Source organism: Hippichthys cyanospilos, chromosome 17 (assembly GCF_059441005.1).
Source record: "Hippichthys cyanospilos isolate Australia breed blue-spotted pipefish chromosome 17, RoL_Hcya_1.0, whole genome shotgun sequence".
In the NCBI taxonomy this organism is placed as follows: Eukaryota; Metazoa; Chordata; class Actinopteri; order Syngnathiformes; family Syngnathidae; genus Hippichthys; species Hippichthys cyanospilos.
In genome coordinates, this window is record NC_142385.1 from 14126624 (window position 1) to 14142690 (window position 16067).

At 40.5% G+C, this 16067-nt stretch overlaps 2 protein-coding genes across 2 annotated transcripts; one reads left to right on the plus strand and one right to left on the minus strand.

Annotated features, from left to right (window-relative positions):
* Positions 1-315: 315 nt before the first annotated feature.
* On the minus strand, positions 316-4225 carry pelo (pelota mRNA surveillance and ribosome rescue factor). Its single transcript, XM_088439088.1, has 13 exons — positions 4021-4225; positions 3618-3710; positions 3269-3419; positions 2347-2437; positions 2105-2268; positions 1980-2040; positions 1750-1911; positions 1255-1301; positions 1096-1169; positions 953-1024; positions 635-709; positions 532-563; positions 316-446 (listed from the first exon to the last, which is right to left on the minus strand). The coding sequence occupies exons 1-13, from the start codon at positions 4059-4061 to the stop codon at positions 352-354; spliced, it is 1158 nt and encodes a 385-aa protein (XP_088295214.1). The 5' UTR covers positions 4062-4225; the 3' UTR covers positions 316-351.
* An 860-nt stretch (positions 4226-5085) lies between these two features.
* ppp1cab (protein phosphatase 1, catalytic subunit, alpha isozyme b) lies at positions 5086-11648 on the plus strand. The gene is made up of 7 exons (XM_088439062.1): positions 5086-5524; positions 6568-6699; positions 7027-7257; positions 8301-8405; positions 9490-9713; positions 10020-10154; positions 10878-11648. The coding sequence occupies exons 1-7, from the start codon at positions 5470-5472 to the stop codon at positions 10971-10973; spliced, it is 978 nt and encodes a 325-aa protein (XP_088295188.1). The 5' UTR covers positions 5086-5469; the 3' UTR covers positions 10974-11648.
* The last annotated feature ends 4419 nt before the right edge of the window (positions 11649-16067 follow it).

Here is a 16067-nt window from a genome sequence, read left to right on the forward strand (position 1 = left end):
GTGAACACAAAATTTCAATTGCGCCCCATTTGCGAGTTGCCATTGAAAGATTAATGCAAAATCAGGGGAAATGCATCTGGTTTTCAATAGGTTCAAAATTGACCAAATTTCTAATTTTTAATGGCAGTAAATGAGCCTGAAATTGGCTAAATTCGACACATGTAGGGCGTACCTCTCGATTACCCCTTTGAAAGATTTCACAAGGGGTGCATGGTATGTTGAAAGTTGTCTTGTATGCTTTTCCTTTGTCACATTAAAAAGCCAGAAATGGCTCAAAATTTCCAACAGTGGTTGAGATGGAATGACACTCAAAAGTCGGTTTTGTTGTTTTATTCAACCATGTTGCCATTCTCAGTCATCTTCCGAACTGCTGTCGTCTTCGCCCTCGGAAACGTCGGCGATGGGAAACCGCAAGATGGCCGCCACTCCGCTCAGTTGAGTCAGTTCTAGAGAAATTTTTAAAAAAATCGCTTGCACTGATTGTGATGTACTGAAAAATGATCACATTTACCAAAGTGTACCCCAACTTACGTTCGCCTGAGACGTGAAGGCTTGAGAATATCCTGTGTAAAAAAAGACACCTCATATCTAACGTTTCATTGCCGATTTTTTAAATTTTTTTTTCAAGCCTTACCTGACATTGCCTCCACTGTCTTTGACTTTGTCCACCAGACGAACATAGCGCGCCCTTGTGGGCACATCCTGATGCCTGCACGGGCGCACCGATTCACAGTAAGTACATTTGAGAGAAGGTTTGGCTCTGCTGAGTTTTACTTTGCATGTTGACCACTAGATGGCAGCATAAGCCTTTGACTCCATTTGAAAGACTGAATACCCACGTAAAACATTCTACAATCCTCTTTTTTATGTCTACACAAAGCAGCAGCTATCCATCTTATACTGTACATCTTATATTTTTTTAAATAAGGCACACAAGGTTGATGTTAGCTACCTGAAGAGCTTATCGCTGACCAGCAAAGTGTCGACGGCGAGTGCGTCTGCGGCCCTTTCCACGTGAGCGAGTCTGTAAAAAAAAAAAACACACATGCAAGTTCATCACAAAGTTAAGAAAAATCTAAATCTTTTCACGCATACCCGTAAAAAGCTCTGTCGGGCTCATTTTGGAGCATTTTGTAGAAGTCCTCCAAGGCTTTCACCTCTCCAGCAGCCTAAAATTGTAAAAATCTCATTTAAAAAAAACAAAACAAAACTATGCTTTATGAAGTACACATAAAGGAAAAAGAGGATACTCACCTTTGTATCTGAGAGTCTGTTTGTCACTGTGGGGTCCGAGAGAATTTCTGTAAAACAACAAACGTTGTACTCAGCGTCAGTAAAAATGGATCTTTGACGTCTATAATCGTCAATGGCAGTCAATGAGTAAAGATTAAGAAACGTTTTTAAATAGATATTCGCTTCTGTAAAAGAGTATTTTCCTCCTTTTTCTGCTTTCTGTGTATTTGTTTTTTTTCCATATTTATCACTTGCAAAGCTTTCATTTAAACATACCAATATTGATATCTCATCCAGTGATGACATCATGTACTCATTCAATCCCAAAGAGATATTCTTACGTTAATATTTAAAAGTCAAGACCCTCAGTCAAAAACTAGAGATACAGGAATGGGATAAATAGCATGTAAAGAACTGGCATGTGAGGATAAAGAATATATGCACGTCACTTCTGTTATTTCATGTCAACATGTCACTCTTTTCCATAAATATGTCCAACATGCTTCCCCTAGTCACCTTTGAGTGAGTACTTATGTCCGGAGGACGAGTGGACCATCATGAACTTGGGTCGGTTCTCTAGCAGCAACTTGTTGTCTTGCCGCACGGCCTCTTTGAAGAGATACGTCATGAACTGGTCCTTGACGAAACCCGGACTGGCCACCAGGATGCATTTGACCACTGAGGAACAAGCAAAGGAGACGATTTGTAGCTTTTGGTGAGTAGCTTAACGGCATTGAAAATCTTACCATCAAAATTAACGTGTCGGAGTATGGCCTGCATGACAGCTTCGTAGAACCTTTCCAGGGCCTGCCACCAAACGCCGCGTTATACTTGGAACGTCTGCTCGAAAGCAACCGGAGGACGCGCGCACCTTTTCGTGCTGGGTGCAGCTTCCCCGACGCTTGCGAGGGATGGTAAGCTCCACTTTGGCCCGCAGGAGCGTCATGGCGGGGGTCACCAGAACCAGGTTGGCCAGGCCCTCCTGCATAACCACCGCGGCCACGTCCGCCTTCTGCGTGGCGTCGCACGCCTCGTCTGCGCCACCGGAAACGGAGCGTATTGCGGAAGAATGACATTTTCAACATTCGGCGTTTTCGTACAGAGGCCTCGTACCGATTCTGGCCAACACAACGCTGTCCCAACTCTTTTTAGCCAGCGTGAACTTCCTGTTGAGCTCCAGCTCAATAGTGTGGTACGCCCCCATCTGGTGAGTGGAGAACAAGCTTTATTAGACCACATTATGTAAAATGGGCATGTTTTCCTATTCGCATTGCTGGCTGTCTTTCCCATTGTGGCTTGGCGTTCCACAGGGTTCAATTTCGGGGCCCTTGCTGTTCTTATGTTTTTGAGAAAAATTGACATATTCTTAACCTGTATCAGAGACAAAAAATGGCTCTGCTATTCAAGTATTTTTTTTTAACTTTAACCTATTCATACCCATTATTATATAATGAGTTTTTTTTTTAATCCCTCTTTGAACAATAAAAGTACAAAAAGTGGACATACACCGCCAATAAGACCACTTTTGTCCTGTTAGAAGGACATCAAAATGTAGAAAGAAAACAGAAATGATGGTGTTTGGTCCCAGGGGCCCTTGTTCATCCCACCCTAACTCGGGCCCCCGGTATCTTATCTAAAGCCAACAGCAGAGATAGATTGTTGATTTTCTTTCTTTTTTTTTCCAGGACTGATTGGTAGTTAAGGAGGCTGATAACCGATATTGTGGGCCAATATTCAGTTTTACTAATAGGGGAAAAAAATAATCAAATATTTAAAAAATAAATTACAACTCTTTGAGAAATACTTTTCAGATTTATATAAATTATTATTTAAATTGTTAAACTTGAACAAACTGTGTCTGTTTTAATTGTAAACAAAAGGTTTAGCAAAGTTCCAGTATCAGCAAAATTATAATAAATTTACCTGCAAATTTCAATACAGTTCCCTAAGATTAACGGTTCTAAATTGATCTTTTATCGACTTCTATTTTGCATTGAAAAAAAAGGAAGACAAGTGAGCATAAACGAGTTCCGACCTTGACATACTGGTTCTCCTCGATGTTGGTTCCCTTGACTCTCAACTGGCAGGCCTGCGTGTCAAAATCGATGGTCTCCACGCATAACGTCAAAGTGGTCCGAACTCTGGAGCTGCCCACGCTTCCGGTAGTGGATTCTGTCTGTACTTTTCTGTCAGGTCGTGATCACGCTAAATCAACTTTTGTATGCCTAATCGATGAGACGGTTGGTAGAATAATTCAACAAAAAAATGACAAAATAATCTCTAACCACAACTGTACTCACTAGGCCACGCCCCTTATATGCCCATCAAAGAAACAACTAAACAACACAGTGATGTTTTTGTAAACAGAACACAGAAAAAAATACCTTATCGTGGACGCTCTCAAACTGTCCCCCTGTTGCAGAAGGTTGTAAGTGTGCCACATGTCCTCCGCTTCCTCCGGTACCAGAGTCACCTGTCTGCAAAAATGCATGGGGGAAAATCGATGACGTCACGTAACAACCCAAAACTTTAGGAGACAGTGACTCAAATACTTCATACAGCATCGCTACAGCGGTTTGTTTACAGTGTTGTTTATATTCTTGCCAGCGAGGCGTCCAACAGATTGGTTTTGTGCATGCAAATACTTCATATTAATCTTCCCCAATTTCTTATTTTTGGAACCAAATGTCAACAAACGTGATGGTACGCAACACGTGGGGAACAGTAGTAAAAATAGGCTAACAGTGCAGGGCTAGCTATAGCAGCTAGCTACATTAGCTCACTCACCCGGCGTTATCTTTTTCAATGTCTCTATGCAGCAGCTTCATGGTGGCTGTTTTTCTATATGGTTTGTTCCGAATACAATAAATGTAGATTCACGAAGGTTTGTCAGCGTACGGTCTCATGGCGATCTCGTATACCAGCTGTCAGTTTGAAAATGAATTAAGTTCGCGCAGGAAAAGAAACAAAATGAAAAGTGGTCACGTCCGTAGGTGACGTCATCGTACAGCAGTGACTTAAAAAAACGCGAATGGGCGGTGACGGCGAGCACAAATGCGTCAACTCTGCCGCCATTTTGGATGTGTTTGTTGTTGTGATTTTAAGCCATAAGTAAGACGCCTGGGGATCACCTGCTATCGTAAACATTGTGTAGTTGTGGTTATTGTTTTCCTGTCTTAAATTTTAAATGTTTTGATTGTTTTTCAAACAATTTTATGTAAACCATAAAGTAAACGCCTATTGAATCCATGGGCTGTTTTACAATGGTGATCCGGAATAATTATAATATTTGCGTGACTGTATATTCTTAATCATGCGAAAAACTTTTAAAGCCCGCCGCGTCAAATGACAAATTGGAAAGAGCTGCCACATTCAATATGGCGTCGACTTGGCTACGTATAATATTTGTGCGTGGGACCACAGCCGCTATCACATCCGGGTATTTCTATTGCATCGAACTTTATTGACGAGCCTATTTCACATTGGCTTTGCGCTTGGCGGTGGCTGGCTGACGTCACACGTTCACAAGCTTGGACTCGCGCGGTACACGCACGCGCAATGCGCGCGCACACAAGAGGAAAGGCGGGGTCATTGCATATTCAGCGTAACAAACAAAAAAGCGCTTAAAATATGGCGAGTTCACATGAATAAGAGTCGCTTTAACGCCACAGCATCCTTGCACGGCAAAATCGTGGTACTTCGATGAATGGTTGACATTTAAATTATTGATTAGTTTCGTGCGAGGAAATGCTGACAGACAGTAGAGACGACCGATGCGCAAGAATATTGAATCCTGTTAACCCCGCCTCTTCACCAATCAAACCAATAGGAGACCGGCATCTTGAATTACAACTTCCGCCCAACCTTTCACGCTAACGCTCATTCAGTCTTTTTTTTTGTCGATGGCATGGTGCTAAGAAGCCGCGGCAGGAACAACGAAATCCACCGACAATCCATTTTGAATTCGGATGATAGTTGATTCGTTTCAGTTTTCCAAGTGAATGTCAGCGGTTCCGTATTGAGCGACCGCGGTAGACGGCCGATTGGCTTGCCCATTCTTTTCCCAAGGTTAGCTAGCTCGCTGGCTAACGATAGCCGATTAAGCGCTATCGCTTAACTAGTTGAGCTGGTGGGGAGAAAAAAAAACAGTCACTCAGGATCCATCTTTTGCCTTGTAGGAATTTGTAAGAAATATATATATAATAATTAAAACATAATTTGGAGGAGAAGGACATCATGGCGGAGGCCGACAAACTAAACATCGATTCCATCATTCAGCGCCTGCTGGAAGGTAAGACTTGGATCATTTCGCTCTTCCACCGAGGTAGCCATTTTAGCTAAGTTTCCTAGCTCAGTCAACGGTGCTCTACATGTATAAATTAACTTCAAATTGATATTTTTTTTCTGCTCATTAATTGCTTAATTAACGCTTGCTTTAACCCAGAAAACCATTTTTTTTAAATTGAGCTTTGTTTTAAAATATGGCGTTGACGCGCGGTTATCGCATCATTTAATTGTCCTTAATGCATATTAATAAATAAAAAAAATCCCGATGCATAGGTGCAAAATTAGTCAATTACGACGAAAGAAAAACAACGCGTGCTATCACTTGGCTAATCATTAGCAGTTTTCTTCGAGTGAACAATGTACAGCGGTGGTCGTGACCCACTTTTATGGAACAATTCAATGTATATCGCTTAAAAATACAAATTGAAAACGTTTGATATTTTTAGATGTCTACACATTTACACGTTCCAAGTTCGTTTCACATCACCCAAGCTTGCAGAAAAATTTACTAATTTTAACGTTTTTTTTCCGTTGAAATGTCTTTGTTTTTCGTTAATCTGCTCCAGCCACGCCCCTTCTAAAAACATAAAAATATTGTTTTTACGAAACTCTACACATTTATAAAAGCAGCAATGTAACACCGCCTCCCTAAAATTATAGTCTGTCAAAATCCAGAGTGGAATGCAGTAAGAATTAAAAAAATGGATTCTGGAAGACAGTTTTTCATTGCTGTTATAGGGAATATTTAAGAAAAAAATGTATATATTAAAAATCTGGTCCACATTAGAGTAAAACAATTTAACTTAATTGTTTCTTGACTATTTAGTCTCCTCTACTATTTGGTAAACTCCTCAGATTGGACTACAAGTTCAATTAAAAATACCCTCCTGGAAGCTTGCATGAAATCCCAAATTCTCAAATTGGTGTTTTAACCTTGCCCTTTTTGATGATGATGATTTGAAACATTCAACTTTTTGAAATGCGTTTTTAAATGTCTTTAGTTTGAGTTGTCTTGTTGATCTCTGACTGCCGCATTGTGTTTTGCAGTGAAAGGCTCCAGACCTGGCAAAAACGTCCAGCTGACAGAGAATGAAATCCGGGGTCTTTGCCTGAAATCCAGGGAGATCTTCCTCAGCCAGCCAATCCTGCTCGAACTCGAGGCGCCTCTCAAGATTTGTGGTCAGACTTTGCTTTGGGGCTTTTGGGATGTTTGCCAAAGTGCTTATTAGCACTCAGTCTTGAGGAAATTGGTATTACTCAACTAAATCCTAAATGTATGATAAAAAGACACTCCCTGCAATAAAGAAAGACCGCGAAACAATTAAAAAAATATTTTACCCCTCCATCGTGCTTCAAACGCATTTATTAAAACCTCACTCACGCCATACTCCAAAATGAGAGTGTCCTCGCTTCAAGATGTTTGTACCTCTCGCTTGAAGTTCACGGTAAAACTCGCAGGAGAAAAAATGAGAATGAAACGTTGAAACGCGTGGTTCGCTTCCTTAGGGGACGTTCACGGGCAGTACTACGACCTGCTGAGGCTCTTTGAATATGGCGGCTTCCCACCGGAGAGCAACTACTTGTTCTTGGGAGACTACGTGGACCGAGGCAAGCAGTCGCTGGAGACCATCTGCCTGTTGCTGGCGTACAAGATCAAATACCCCGAAAACTTCTTTCTGCTGAGGGGAAATCACGAGTGCGCCTCCATTAACAGGATATATGGCTTCTATGATGAGTGTGAGTCCCCCTTTTTTGTTTTATTCTGGTTGATCTGATTGCAATGTTTTAAAGAAGAAGAAGATACAAATCGTTTTCAAACGAGATGTGTAGCGTAAACGGTATTAGTAAGGAAGGAAATTTTATCCTTATTGTTGTCAGAGTTTCAATATGGCCTCTCGTTGTTGAAATAAAAAAAATCCCAATATCTTGCAGTTAGGTATCACTAGCAAGTTGCTATTTCAAGTTGCTTCTTTCAAGATATCAAGTACTTGGGGATGCTGATACCAGCAACCAATACTAAAGTTATCATCATGTTTTACTTCTATTTAGTTTCGACTATGCAAACATTAATTTTTGATTATTGATTATTCGTTGCGAGGCCTAGTCCACCCCCAAGCCTGTCAAGTAAATACTAGCAATAATCAGCAGATTAAGTTCAAAACAAGCATTATTTGCGGCCTTAATAATGTTATTATTGTTCTAAAAACTGTACTTGATATCAGTTATTTCTCCTATTGAAGTTGGTCTGGGGAAAAAAAGCGGTAATGAGTATTCCTATGGAGCATGGTGTCAAACTCGAGGCCCGGGGTCCAGATCCGGCCCGTCATGTCATTTAACGTGGCCCGCAAATCACGTAAATTTCCATGCTTCTTGCTAAACCCGGTTCCAAAATTTTAACTTGTCACGTATTATAAAGTTGAGATTTTGCAATATTTCCCACAATTAACATGACATCGCTTCAGGTTCTTAATTTAGAAAGGCCACTCCAAAAGAGGTCGGTTTAGACGCACAAGCACAAAGAAGCGATTTTCCTCTTGGACGCCTTGAAGTTTGTTCTCAGAAGTGAGCGTGTTTGTGCGCGCGTGGGTACGCTCGCAACCCCAAGCAACGTGCGCTCGCGGGCCAAACAGCGTGATCGAGCAATGTGAGCCCGTCTCGTCTTTACGGCCCGCGTTACGTAAAACGCTTCATTAATAATGTGATGCAACAGGCTGAGCCTTGACACTTTTTATTGGCTTTCAGATAAGAGTTTTTTTGTTGTTGTTGTTTTGGGTCCACAGGTAAGAGGCGATACAACATCAAGCTGTGGAAGACCTTCACCGACTGTTTCAACTGTTTGCCCGTCGCCGCCATTGTTGACGAGAAGATCTTCTGTTGTCATGGAGGTTAGCGTCGCAGGAACGGCAAACGCTCGCCGGCGGGTGTTTACTGTCAACACCCCCGGCGAGCGGCTTTTAAGGCCCGGTGCCGTCCGCGTTTCCGCCTGACTTTGTGATGACTACTAAAAGCCCCCCCCCACTCACACACACACACACACGCACAAACAAGCCACTATAACACAATTTAGCCATAACCTGCTTCATGTTCCAGTTAATTTGCTCTTAATTAAAAAAGAAAGCATTCAATTAGATGAGCTGATACCTGCAAAATCCCTATTAAAAGTCTCATATGCATACATTTTTGAAATCCGCTGGATAAAGACATTTATGTTTAAAAAAAAAAAAGTGTCGCGAATGACAATACACAAGTCACTATAACACAACTTAGCCATAAGTTGCTTCATGTTGCAGTTAATTTGTCCTTAATTAAAAAAAAGAACGTCGTTCATTTGGATTTGCTGATACCTGCGGAATTCCTGTTAAAATCTCACATACCTACAGTACATTTGAGAATCACTGGATATAGACCATACATTTGTGCATGAGGATAAAGTGTCACTAAAGACAATACACAAGTCACTATAACACTATTTAGGCATAGGTTGCTTCGTGTTCCAATTAATTTGCTCTTAATTTAAAAAGAAAAGCATTCTTTTTGATCTGCTGATACCAGCAAAATCCCTGTTAAAATCGAATGCAATTACTGGATTTGTGTATATTTTTAGGCTACGCTGATGGTTATGGCAGTGCTAGAAAGGACCTGGCGGCAACAGAATGCTTTGCAAAAGCGTGTTTGATTCACTCAACTTTAAAACAATTTATTCAACCTTTAAACGTAACCTTTTTTTTCCTCTTTAATCCAGGGGCCTTTTATATTGGGACCGGGTCACTAGTTGAACTTTTCCTTCAAATATAAAATTATAGTAATCAGTCTGCAGATCTGTCTCAACCATCAACACGTTGCTGAATATATCAACAGATGACTGCGATAATGGCCAGGATAAACACGTCTCCCCGTCTTATCACGTGGCGTGCTGTTCCGTGGGACGGCAAACAAAAGACACCTTTTTTTTTTTTTTTTTCCTGGCAGGGTTGTCTCCTGACCTGCAGTCCATGGAGCAGGTGCGGCGAGTGATGCGGCCAACCGACGTGCCCGACCAGGGCCTGCTGTGCGACCTGCTGTGGGCCGACCCCGACAAGGACGTGCTGGGCTGGGGCGAGAACGACCGCGGCGTCTCCTTCACTTTCGGCGCCGACGTGGTCACAAAGTTCCTCCACAAGCACGACATGGACCTCATCTGCCGGGCCCACCAGGTCGGTTCGCCTCAAGGATACTTTGCCATTCTATAAAAGCTCTTTGTTTTAATTGTATTTGGTATTTAAATTGTTGATAAATGGATTTATTGTATACAACAAAAGCCCACCAGCCCAAAAATTCTCTCAAACATCGAGAATGAAAAATGAAAATGAGAAAAGTACACCACTCTGCCAGTAGAGGGCAGCAGACTCTGCCTTTAGTCCGCTTCGCATTTAGTCTAGCCAGTTCCCTTTTTTTTTTTCTTCTATCTACGGTGAATGGTGTTAATATTTCCCAGTACTAAGCCGCCATCTGTGTTTCAGGTGGTGGAAGACGGTTACGAGTTCTTTGCCAAGAGGCAGCTGGTCACGCTCTTTTCCGCCCCGAACTACTGCGGCGAGTTCGACAACGCCGGAGCCATGATGAGCGTCGACGAGACCCTCATGTGCTCCTTCCAGGTCAGTGAGCGCAAGACCCCTCGCAAAATTCTAGCGCAACCTCGGTTTAGCCGGCAACTCGGCCAGGAGCGAGCATTTGTTGCGTGTCGGTTCAGAAGATGATTTTGGATGAGGTCAATTGTCTTGGAAGATGGAATGCCAGCACATTTACATTTTTAACAGGTAAGAGTGGTGCAAGTTTAACCCTTGCGCACACACTTAGCAAACCATACACATTGCATTTTTTTCCTAATTTTGTAAATGCTTTAAAAGGCGTAATAGTTATTTATGAATATTTTTTTTCCTGCATCCACTCAAATGGATCAATGGCATCGGTTCTATCCATACATATGTAGATTTCTTTTATGAACACCCACAAAAATTGAAAAATGAATGTAAACAATGATGATGAATGCGCTTAAGGACATTAACTGGTCTCTACCGCCACCTACTTTCTTAAGGTGAAATACAAGTCAACAAAGAATTTTCTGTTTGCTGCCATAGTTTGACCCCTGCTCAATGAAATGTTGCAAAAACTGCAGGAAAATCGATGTCATAAATACTATTTAAATGCATCTCAAAAATTGTAGTTATAATGGTTTTATATGGTCCAAAATTTGGACGATGAATAGTTTTGTCCACAAAATCTTGCCCTCGGATCGTCTTGAAAATATCAAAATGCTTTAAAATGTCCGGTAATGATGATCATCACGTGACCCTTGTCATTTCTGTTCCCTTGACCAGATTCTCAAACCCGCCGACAAAAAGCTGTTCTACGGCGGGGGCGGGGGCATGGGCTCGGGCCGCCCCGTCACCCCTCCCAGGAAAGCTAAGAAATGACAGCAATAGTGGGCCCTTGACCTTTGACCCCCATCCTTCCTACCCTTCTCTACCTCTTTTCTCCTTTCTTTCACCAAACAGCCAGAAATCAAACCTTTACCCAGGGCTTTTCCTCCCCCGCTTTTTTTTTTAATCTCTACTTCTTAATAAAATGTTACAAATTGTTGGAACGAGTGCACAAACGAGTGAATGTATGCCCCCCTCCCTCCCCCGTGAAAGTGAGCATCAAAACGGCGGGCGAGTTGTACGCTTGGTGTGAGAGTATTAGTGATTTCTACTTTTATTTTTTTCCTCCCGCCACTCTTCCTGTGGAAAGGTAGAAACCACAGAGCGCTTCTGTGCTGCGATTTGACTGAAAATAAAATTTGGCAGCAGAACCCTGCCAGCAGGTGGCGTCCGTGTACCCGTGGAGCCCAAGGGGGAGTATTTTTGTTTTTCCCTGTCCCCGCCGTACTGTAAAATCTCCACATGTGTGTGCGAGTGAGCACGCATGGCGCACACGCGCACACACATGCACAACTTCAGATTCATATGAGCCAGAGCTGTAATAAAAAAAAAAAAGAAAAGAAAAAAAGATACAGTTTAGGTTTGTACAGATTTGATTACTTGAAAGAGATTTTTTGTGAATTCGTTTTGTAGTCTTTCATTAAGTTGACAAATAAAGCGAGAATCTGAGCTAATGGCTTCTGCTTGTTTTTGCTTGGTGCTGGAATCAAATCCAGAAACACCAAAAATTGAAGACCGAAAAAAATAATCTGCACATACAGTGCACCATCACATCTACTGTTATATGCATATTATATAATTACAGTGTTTCTATATATGCACCTTCTCTTTATGTACGCCGAAGGTGTGTCTCTTGAGACCGTCACATGTTCTATATTTATCCACAAAAAAAAAAGTATCCCATTCCCTTCTTGGGCATTTCTTCGTGTCTTTGCATTCATTTGTCTTGCTGTCATCGAGCGCCCTTTTCAAGACGCTCCCTCCGTCTATCGCTTGGCCTTCAACGTCAACCCATGAGAAGCCTAAGTGGCTGACTGACTAGCTTAACTTTGTAATGCCGTTTGATTTGCCATTTGTGTGTGTATGTATGTATGTATGTATGTATGTATATATATATATATATATATATGTATATATATATATATATATATGTGTGTGTATGTATATATATATATATATGTGTGTGTGTGTGTGTATATATACATATATATTATATATATGTGTGTGTGCATATGTATATATATATATATATATATATATATATATGTATATATATGTATATGTGTGTATGTATATATATATATATGTATATATGTGTGTGTGTGTGTGTGTGTATATATACATATATATTATATATATATGTGTGTGTGCATATATAAATATATACATACACACACATACATACATATATGTATGTACTGTATTGTATATGGACACACACAGTATAGAGATATATAAATGTAAAGTACTTTAAATAACTTGAAAAAAACGTAATGAAAATTGTCATTTGATACAAACACGGCTTTTTTTTTTTAATAGTTTTTTTTTTTTAATTCAAGATGTCACTGGATATTTCGTGCAAAAAAAATAGTACATTTTCAAATTTTTGCCTTATCACTACTGCCTTTTTTTCCTGAAACATTTAATTGCCTGGAATTCTGTGGCTATAAAAAAAAAGTCGACACATGACAAAAAAGGATAAATGCTTTAATTTTCCATTATTAATCTGTCCTTTAACCTGTACTAGTCAATTGAAAAAACATTGTGTACCTGCTAAAACATCTCAAATTTATTGTGAGCGTAATCAAAGCCACTGTACTCACAGATTTGACACATTCTTCCTTTTTCTTTACTTGAGTGATTAGTAGGTTATTATTGATCGATTTTTATTTTTAATTTTTTTATACTTACCTGTTTTTTACGTCATTCAAATCTTGCATTGAAACAGGGGTGTGTAGACTTTTTATCCCCGCTGTACATTGAGCTACAGCGAAGTGTTGAATTGGTTGCGACCCTCTGTAGAGAAAAACGTACGACATCCGTAATTTAAAGAACAATCTATTTTCTATCTTGCTGACAGCTCATTGGATTTCATTAGTCCATGTGTACCTAATGAAGTGTCCAGTGACTGTTAACCACTTTCGAGCGTAGCGCGGTATGCGCTCCATCCAGCGGTCTGCCTCGTTTTACGAGCGCTATCGCGAAACCGGAGAGGGATTTTGTTTACGCTCATGCAATCCCGCAGGCTGTCTGCAACTGGATATTTCTATTCTAAATATAATGTGACGCACGCACATTATGAAATGTAATGGTTAAAAGACAGTTGTTGGGAAGCCGTTAAAAGATATATGCAATGAAATCAAACAATATTTCAAGTGCGACAATGTTTTACGTTATTTGCTATGTTTAAAAATGTGTTGGGTTTTTTCACCATTGAAAAACACGCAGGTTTGACATGGTGTTCGTTTTTTTTTTTTTTAGCGTTAGCTTAGCCGTTTTTGTTAGTCGATTCACATTGGTAAATGTTTCGATAGCAGCAACGTCGAGTTGACAAGCTAACTTGGAAAAACTGCACTTTTCAAGTCGTTTTTCCTTTATTCCGTGTTAATAAAACAGTTGTTTTATCCAGAGTATCATTTCTTGCTATTTCTTGCTAACCCTAACCCAAATTAGATACCTTTTCTGTTAGCTTAGCTATTTTAGCATTTTTTTGTTTTTGTTGTTTTGCTTGTTAGTTCATGTTAGCAATTCTATGGTAAAAAAACAAAACAAAACAGGAAAACCATTTTTCGTCACTTTTTCATTGTGGCAAGTTATTAAAAAGTTATTTTGTGTGGCGTTATGTCTTGTGATATGAAACAAATGGTGTACTCTTTCTGTTAGCATTAGCTATTTAGCGTTTTCGTTAGTTCACATTAGCAAAGCTGTGAAAACATGTTTTGATAGCACAAATCTTACCTGCTTGCATGCTATTAATGGCATGTAATGGAATATTTTTTTGTTTTTTCTTATTCTTGGTGCTAACGAGACAGTTTGTAAGCTAGCAAAAACATTTTCTATTCACTTTTTCATTGTGTAGTTATAAAAACAGGAGTTTTATATGCAGTGGTGTCTTGATACAAGGATTTACATGTATAAAAAATATAGATATATACTTTTTCTGTTAGCACTAGATATTTTAGCTTTTTTCTTCAGTCTATTAAAGAAGCTGTGGTAATTTGTTTTGATAGCACAAAACCACAAGGCAACTAGCTAATTTTTCGCATCAGCATGACATTATTGTTTTTTTATTTATTAGAGATACTGTGTGTGAGTTAAAGTTATTAAAAGGTTTCTTATGTACAGTGGTGCCTTGAGATGCGTTATGAAAAAAATGTGCTGATATGATTAGCATTAGCTCATTTAGCAAAACATCATCGACAAGCTAATGAAAAGCATCATAGGTCCTAGCTCACCTATGACTCTGGTGAGAATAAAAAATATTGGACATGAGTGAAAATGGAATAAAAATACTAATAGGTGATTCAATGATTTTATTTTTTTAACTCTTAATTTGTTGTAACGTGTCAAGTTGCTTTCGACCGCCAGTGTGGCTTTCCCGCCATCTCCCCAGTGTCTTCTATATTGCAGCCTTAAGTGTGAGGAATGGTGCGAACAACCTGGCGGACCCCTGGGGACCAATGTGGTCGCCTTGATATTGCAATTACTACCTTCTGGACTCCGACTTGGAATGGGAATGGAAAATCGGTTCTTTAAAGAGATCCTTCCCTGTAATGTAATTCCTAGAAGCATTTTTTTCCCCCCCACATTAATCAGGTCCTCTTAGAAACGACGCCAGTGAACGTCTCGCGACATAAATTAATAATCATGCCCAAAGGCGTTCATTAAAATGAGCTTCGATCTTCACGTAAACTTCCCGGTTTTCAAGTCTCTTAAACTGACATGGTCGCTTACGCAATAGACGCCATCTACTGGCCGGCAGTGGAATTACACCCAAAATAAACGCGAGTCAGAACTAAATTGATTTAAATATTTTAGAGATCACATTTAGTGTGTTTTGGGCTCATCCTAAAGTTTCACTCATGCGGTTGACTTTTTTGGGGTTTGCTCTTCTAAGAGCTCAACTCGTGTCGTATCCATAAGTGAAAAGTGTGTAAAGCTGCGGCGGTGCCGTGCCCAGCAGCACAGTGTCACCTGCTCTATTTTTATCCGCCGAGGAATCCTGGATTCACAGACTCAGCTGCCGCTTCTATTCTTACAATTAGCTAGTGCTGTAAAAAGGAGCCGGCGAACACCCGGGGAACGGGATTGGTCCCCACTAATTATGTCCTCGCCGTCAATAGCGCTCAGGTTCGGCAAATCAAATTTTGCTTGCGCCCGTTGGTTTGCGCCTTCCCGTTCAGTCTCAAGAAGTCAAGCGAAAAGACCCGCAAAGTGCACGGAACAGGTGCAAACTTGACTGCGGCAGGCCCCGCCCCTTAAAGGCACGTTCACAAGCGCAAAAACGCTCGCTTGTGAGTGCAGTTATTTCTTGATAGATTTTCTTTTTTTGCAGGAGTTTCTTTTCCAGACATTTGTTCCATTTTTCCTTTTTTTCCCGATTAATTTGTCATTTTTCCTTACTTTTCCTTCTCTTTCCTACATTCCTTTTGTCCTTCAATTCCCTTCCTTTTCTTATCTTTCTTTCACCTTGTTTCTTTTAAGCCTTACTGTCCATCCTTCCTTTCTTTTTTCATCTTCTGCCCTCCTTTACTCTTTCCTTATTTCTTTCTTTCCTTCCGGCTGTCCTTCCTCCCTTCCTTTCTTCTTTTCCCCGTTTCCTCCTTTTCCTTTCTTCCTTGCTTGATTTCACCCATTTGTCTTCCTTTACGCCTTCTTCTGTTCTTCCTTCCTTTCTTTTTTCCTTCGTTCCTTGCTTGCTTCCTCCCACCTTGCTTCTTTCAGGCCCTTCCGTCCATCCTTCCTTCTTTTCTTCTTTTCTCCTTTCTCTTTGCATGTTCTCACTCCCTTTTTTCTTCTCCCCATTCCTTCTTTCCTCCTTACCTCCTTTCCTTCCTTGCTTGCTTCCTCCCTTCTGCCCTCCTTTCT

What these genes read in the sequence shown, in the direction of transcription:
- pelo (XM_088439088.1), bottom strand. Translation starts at nt 4,061, where the DNA reads ATGAAGCTGCTGCATAGAGACATTGAAAAAGATAACGCCGG. An exon ending in AGGAGAACCAGTATGTCAAG is followed by an intron (nt 2,438 to 3,268) that starts GTCGGAACTCGT and finishes TCCACTCACCAG; the next exon opens with ATGGGGGCGTACCACACTAT. An exon ending in ACAGACTCTCAGATACAAAG is followed by an intron (nt 1,170 to 1,254) that starts GTGAGTATCCTC and finishes TTACAATTTTAG; the next exon opens with GCTGCTGGAGAGGTGAAAGC.
- ppp1cab (XM_088439062.1), top strand. Translation starts at nt 5,470, where the DNA reads ATGGCGGAGGCCGACAAACTAAACATCGATTCCATCATTCAGCGCCTG. An exon ending in CATTCAGCGCCTGCTGGAAG is followed by an intron (nt 5,525 to 6,567) that starts GTAAGACTTGGA and finishes TGTGTTTTGCAG; the next exon opens with TGAAAGGCTCCAGACCTGGC. An exon ending in TCATCTGCCGGGCCCACCAG is followed by an intron (nt 9,714 to 10,019) that starts GTCGGTTCGCCT and finishes TCTGTGTTTCAG; the next exon opens with GTGGTGGAAGACGGTTACGA.